We start from the raw sequence: 6,104 nt of genomic DNA on the forward strand, positions 1-6,104 counted from the left end.
GGTTTTTTTCCCCCTTTTCCTATAATGTTTTTACTTGTAATTTTACTGGCGTTAGCTGCCCTGAGCCTGGGGAGGGCGGGGTATACATAAAATATTATTATTATTATTATTATTATTATTATTATTATTATTATTATTTTATTTTGAAAATGCATGACCAAATAATACTGATAATAATAATAGTAAGTAAATTTATTATTTATTTATTTTTATTATGCTGATAAGAATCCTCGCCCAGGGAGACAGGACTAATAAAGATTAAATGTAGGTTATATATCTATCAAAATATTGAAAATGCATCAAATAATAATAGCAGGAAGAGGAACTGATGACCCTCCCAGGCCCCGCCCTCTCTCCCCAGGCCCCGCCCCCTTTGTGGGCGCGTCCCCTGACGCAACAACGTCCCTCCTCCAGTCTCCGCCCCCTTTGTGGGCGTGTCCCTCCGCCTCTTCCGGCCGCTTGTCCCCGCTCGGCTCCCGTAGCCACGTCCGCTTCCGTCGCCGGGCGGAAGTGACGCGGCGGAGAGCGCGCCGGGGAGCGAGCGGCGGCCGAGAGGGGCCGGATCCGGCTCGGGATGGCGTCGTCCTCCTCGTCGCCGCTGCTGCCTCCGCCGGCCCTGCTTCCCCCGTCGCCCCCCCTCCCTCCCGGCGCGTCCCCGCCGCCCCCGGGCGCGCCCCCGCCGCCCCGCCCCCGAGGAGGAGGAGGCGCGCCCCCGCCGCCGGGGGTCTTCCGCGTGCCCGCGCTGTGCCTGGCCTGGTACGCGCTGAGCGCGGGCGGCAACGTGGTGAACAAGGTGCTGCTGGGCGCCTTCCCGAGGCCCGTCACCGTCTCCCTCTGCCACGTGCTGGGGCTGGTGGCGCTGCTGCCCCCCCTGCTGCGCGCCTGGCGCGTGCCCGCCGCCAGCCCCGCCCAGCTGCCCCCGCGCGCGTACCCCAGGCTCATCCTCCCGCTCGCCTTCGGGAAGTACCTGGCCTCCGTCTCCGCCCACGTCTCCCTCTGGAGGGTGCCCGTCTCCTACGCCCACACCGGTACGGGGGCGGGGCTCCGGGGCATGGGCAGAGGGCCTGGGGAGGGAGGGAGGGAGAAGGTGATGCTAGAATGGCAGAATCGGGAGGGCACCCCCCACGGTCATCTAGTCCAGCCTATAAAGGGGGCAGGTCCTCTGCTGCTGGGAATGTGCAGAGTGCCTGGAAAGAAAGAAAGAAAGAAAGAAAGAAAGAAAGAAAGAAAGAAAGAAGTTGGTCGTAGAATGGCAGAATTGGGAGGGCACCCCCACGATCATTTATTCCAGCTCTATAAGGGGCGGCAGGTCTTCTGCACCATGCTTCTCCTGGGAATGTGCAGAGTGCCTGGAAAGAAAGAAGTTGATCCTAGAATTGCAGGATTGGGAGGGCACCCCCACAGGGGTCTCGCGCCCCCACAAAGGGGGCTGGCCCTCCACGTTCCTCCTCCCCAGTCTTCTCTTCCGGCTTCTCTTCTGCCTCTCTAACCTCCTTCTCCTTTCAGTCAAAGCGACGATGCCGATCTGGGTGGTGCTGCTGTCGAGAATCATCATGAAGGAGAAGCAGACAACCAAGGTAAGAGGGAGGAGGAGGGAGGAGGAGCGGTGGGCGAGACGTCACCCTTCTTTCTGCAGACAAACTCCCTGGCCCTGAATGGGGTGACTGTGCCCCTGAAGGACCAGGTGCGCAGCCTGGGGGTCATTTCAGACTCACGGCTGTCCATGGAGTCACAGGTCAATTCTGCCTCCAGGGCGGTTGTCTAACTCACCAGAGTGGTGCATGCTCTGGTTATCTCCCACTTGGGACTGCTGCAATGTGCTCTCTGGGGGGTCTCCTGTTGACGGTGACTCGGAAACTACCAACTAATCTAGAAGGCACCTCCCAGATTGGTGACGGTGGCGGCCGCTGGGACCATATTACCCCAGACCTGAAAAATCAACATTGGCTCACAGTACGTTTCCGAGCACAATTCATAGGGTTATTGCTGACTGTTAAAGCCCTAATCGGCCCAGTATACCTGAAGGAGTGTCTCCACCCCGGACACCGGGGTCCATCTCCCAAGGGCCTTCTGGCGGTTTCCTCCCTGCAAGAATTGAGGTTACGGGGAACCAGGCAGAGGGCCTTCTCAGTGGTGGCACCCTCCCATCAGATGTCAAGGAGATAAACAACTATCTGACTTTTAGAAGACATCTGAAGGCAGCCCTGTATCAGGAAGTTTTTAATGTTTGATGTTTCATCGTCTTTTTAATATTCTGTTGAGAGCTGCCCAGAGTGGCTGGGGAAACCGTGTCAGGTGGGCGGGGTACAACAAACAAGTTATTATTATCTTTGGGGTGGCGACTTCAAGGCGCTTCTTTCCCACCTGAAGTGCTTTTCCCCTCCTTCCTCCTCCCAGGTGTACTTATCCCTCATCCCCATCATCGGGGGCGTCCTGCTGGCCACGGTCACGGAGCTGTCCTTCGACACGTGGGGGCTCATCAGTGCCCTGGCTGCCACGCTATGCTTCTCCCTCCAGAACATTTTCTCCAAAAAGGTACCGTCCACGTTGCCCCTTGCGTTCTGCTCAGCAGGGACAGCTGTGCCACGGGCCTCAGGGACAGAAACCGGAATGGGTGCCTTGGGCCTGGGAATCTTTTGCCAGCCCAAAATCAGCCCCTGCCCATTCCAGCTAAATCACACTGGCGCTTGGGGTGCAGAAGAACCAGTGGTGCCCTGGTGGTGGTGGTAATTTGTGGAAGATAATAGGCATTGTATCCTAGAGTCTAGAGCGTTACCATCCTTGCACCCCTCCATTTTTGAGCATGTAAGATCCAAGATGCCCCTAATACAGTGGAACTTCGGTTTTCAAGCGTCGCGGGAGCCGAACGATTCGGAACTTGGACGCAGAAAACCCGGCCATAGTTGCTTCCGTTTTTGAACTCGCCTCGGAGGTCGAACTGGTTCCGAGGCGCGTTTGCTTCCGAGGCGCGTTGGAATTGCCGCCTGCCAGTTGTGCCTCGGTTGCCAAACGTTTATTGGAAATCAAACGGTCTTCCGGAACAGATTACGTTGGACGCCTGACTCCGTTATTCCTAGGAGAAATGCCCCTGGTCCTTTTGGGGGAAATGATCTGTTAGAACACGTTCGTTACAAGCCATCTCCCACAACCTCCCCATCATTTTCCCAGTGGAAGCGAGTGAGGCAGTGCTCTGTGTTGAAACAGAGACCGGCCTCTTTTTCCCTGTGGGTGCTGAGCAGGAGGGGGAAGGAAGTCGAAAGCGCCTGTCCCTGATCTCTTTCTCCGTCCTTGCAGGTGCTGAGGGACTCCCGGATCCACCACCTGCGCTTGCTGAACATTCTGGGCTGCCACGCGGTCTTCTTCATGATCCCCACCTGGGTCCTGGTCGATCTCTCCGCCTTCCTGGTCGAGAACGACTTGGTGAGTTCCCGGGGCGGGGAGCTCCTTTCCCTTCCTCTACGCGGGGCTCCCTTTGAAGGTGACCTGGAAACTACAACTAATCCAGAATGCAGCAGCCAGACTGGGGACTGGGAATGGAGACCATATAACACTGGTCCTGAAAGACCCACATTGGCTCCCAGGACGTCTCCGAGCACAATTCAAAGGGTTGGTGCTGACCTTGAAAGCCCTAAATGGCCCAGTAGACCTGAAGAAGCATCTCCACCCCAGACACCGGGGTCCATCTCCCAAGGGCCTTCTGGCGGTTCCCTCCCTGCGAAAAGTGAGGGTGCAGGGAACCAGGCAGAGGGCCTTCTCGGTGGTGGCACCCGCCTATCGGATGTCAGGGAAATAAACAACTACCAGACTTTTAGGAGACTTCTGAAGGCAACCTTGTTTAGGGATGTTTTTAATGTTTTATCGTGTTTTAAATATATTCTGTTGGAAGCCGCCCAGAGTGGCTGGGGAAGCCCAGCCGGATAGGCAGGGTATAAGTACAGTAGTACCTCGTTTTGCGACCGAGATCCATTCTGGAGCCCCAGTCACTGGCAAACCCCAGGATGCTGGACAAAATGTTGCGCATGCGTGAGCAGCGAACCCGGAAGTAACCCGTTCCGGTACTTCTGGCTTTGCCACGGACGTCCGACGGAATGGGCGCTCGATGGGGTGGAGGTGCCACTGTAATAAATTATTACTATTATGTTTATTATTTCTGCCGGAGTCTCGACAGCCCCCGGGAGTGACCGCGGGGCTGGCGGGGAAACTCCCCGCTGTCCCTTGAACCCTGCCTCCCTTGCAGAGCTCGATGGCCCACTGGCCGTGGACCCTGCTCCTGCTCACCATCAGCGGCTTCTGCAACTTCGCCCAGAACGTCATCGCCTTCAGCATCCTCAACCTCATCAGCCCCCTGAGCTACTCGGTCGCCAACGCCACCAAGAGGATCACGGTCATCAGCGTCTCTCTGCTCATGCTCAGGAACCCCGTCACCTCCACCAACGTTCTGGGAATGATGACCGCCATCCTGGGAGTCTTCTTGTACAACAAGGTAGGCCTCGGCGGAGAACCAAACGGGCTCCTCTTTTTTTGGGGTGGGGAAGGCGGCACTCCCTGCTCGTGGTTCCCCAGTATACTGTCTCCGACAGTGGAGGGAGGGAGAGCGTTGCCTTCGTAGCCGATTGCCGTCAGTGATCTTCCCTTTCCATTCATCTAATCCCCCTTATTCTTGTTTTTATTTTGATTGTGTATTTCACGTTTTTGTCTTTGCCGTCCTCTTTTAAAATATAGAATATATATTAATATAGAGGGTTGGGCTGGATGACCTTTGGGGGAAACCTCCCGGTTCTCCGAAAGGGAGCCTGACGGGAGCGCTGTTCTCCCCGCAGACCAAATACGACGCCAACCAGGAGAGGAAGAAGCAGCTGCTGCCCGTCACGACGGGAGACCTCCCCGGCGGCCTGGAGCGCCACAGGAGCCCCCCGGAGAAGAGCCAGAACGGACTTTCCTCCTTCCTGCACCACCACGGCGGGGACTTCCAGTACGGCAACCGGGGAGGGGGAGGCGGCGGCGTCCTGGCCGACCACTTCCAGTACAGCCGGCAGAGCTACCCCGCGATGTACAGCTCCAGCCGCTACGACATCTAGCGAGAGGCTGGGTCCCGGCCGGCAGAACCCGGGACTCTCCGAGGACGGAGAAGGTTCCTCAAGCACCTGGGAGTGTATGTTTGTGGGCCGGGACTCCCCGTTTGCAGGAGGAGAGGAGGACCGTGTGTGCACTTGGAACAGGAGGAGGAGGAGGAGGGCAGCTGCATGCTGATCAACTTTCTGCCCAGGGACACGGGTGCGGATCGCGGCAGAGCCCCCCGAGCCCAGCCTGGGCCTTTGCGGTTGCCCCTGAACCCGATGGGGGCAGCAGAAAGATGGCCAGTATTCTATTTTTCCTTTCCCCAATTACGGATTTTTGTTTTGTTTTCATTTGGGTTGCACTCGATGACTTTTTTATTGTTTCGGTTGCTTTGTCTGGCAGCCGCGCTGGCCTTTGCCAACCTGGTGCCCTCGGGGCGCTTCAGACACCCGTCAGCACCCGCAAGGCCCCTTGCGAGGCTCCGGGTCGGCCGAGGCTGAGCTCTGCTGCTGTTTTCAAAGTGCAATTTGCAAGAAGCGTCTTCCTCTCCTCCCGGCGGAGGAGCAGGCCGCTTCTTGTATCCCGCAGCCGTTGCGAGGTTTTGTGTGTGTGTGTGTGTGTGTGTGTGTGTGTGTGTGCAGTCGAGTTTGTAGCCGCCTTCTGCTCCGGCTTGTGCCCGTCGCAAAGAGATACAGAGAGAGAGCGGCCATCTGTTTTAAAATAATAATCATGTTCCGCCGAGCGACGTGTGACAAATTTAGAGATGCGCTTCTTAAACGTTCCCTCTCCCTTCTCACGCCCCGATCCTGTTTTTTAAATCATGATGACGTCCCTGCCTGCAGCAAAACTGCTCATTTAGGAAAGGGCTCCTCTTTGGGGTTGCAAAACTACATTTCACCCCTTAAAAATGAATGGATTTGCCGGGCCCGTTAACTCTCAGTTAAGGCTGGCCTTGTGTCTGCGAAGTAGCACTGGGCAACTGGGAAGATTTAGAGCCAGCTTGGTTTCTTCCTCCCTGGAAGGAAAGGGGGTCCACTGCGGGTGGG

The 6,104-nt window shown here is 56.6% G+C and overlaps 1 protein-coding gene across 1 annotated transcript; it reads left to right on the top strand.

Moving 5' to 3' along the window:
* The first annotated feature begins 507 nt into the window (after positions 1-507).
* SLC35E1 (solute carrier family 35 member E1) lies at positions 508-5,215 on the top strand. Its single transcript, XM_028713345.2, has 6 exons — positions 508-1,028; positions 1,507-1,577; positions 2,398-2,535; positions 3,295-3,420; positions 4,238-4,483; positions 4,821-5,215. The coding sequence occupies exons 1-6, from the start codon at positions 575-577 to the stop codon at positions 5,076-5,078; spliced, it is 1,293 nt and encodes a 430-aa protein (XP_028569178.2). The 5' UTR covers positions 508-574; the 3' UTR covers positions 5,079-5,215.
* The last annotated feature ends 889 nt before the right edge of the window (positions 5,216-6,104 follow it).

This window comes from Podarcis muralis, chromosome 18, assembly GCF_964188315.1.
Source record: "Podarcis muralis chromosome 18, rPodMur119.hap1.1, whole genome shotgun sequence".
Lineage (NCBI taxonomy): Eukaryota > Metazoa > Chordata > Lepidosauria > Squamata > Lacertidae > Podarcis > Podarcis muralis.

Coding starts and splice junctions, on each gene's coding strand:
- SLC35E1 (XM_028713345.2), top strand. CDS start 575: ATGGCGTCGTCCTCCTCGTCGCCGCTGCTGCCTCCGCCGGCCCTGCTT. Junction 2,536..3,294: donor AGAACATTTTCTCCAAAAAG/GTACCGTCCACG, acceptor CCGTCCTTGCAG/GTGCTGAGGGACTCCCGGAT. Junction 3,421..4,237: donor TCCTGGTCGAGAACGACTTG/GTGAGTTCCCGG, acceptor CCTCCCTTGCAG/AGCTCGATGGCCCACTGGCC.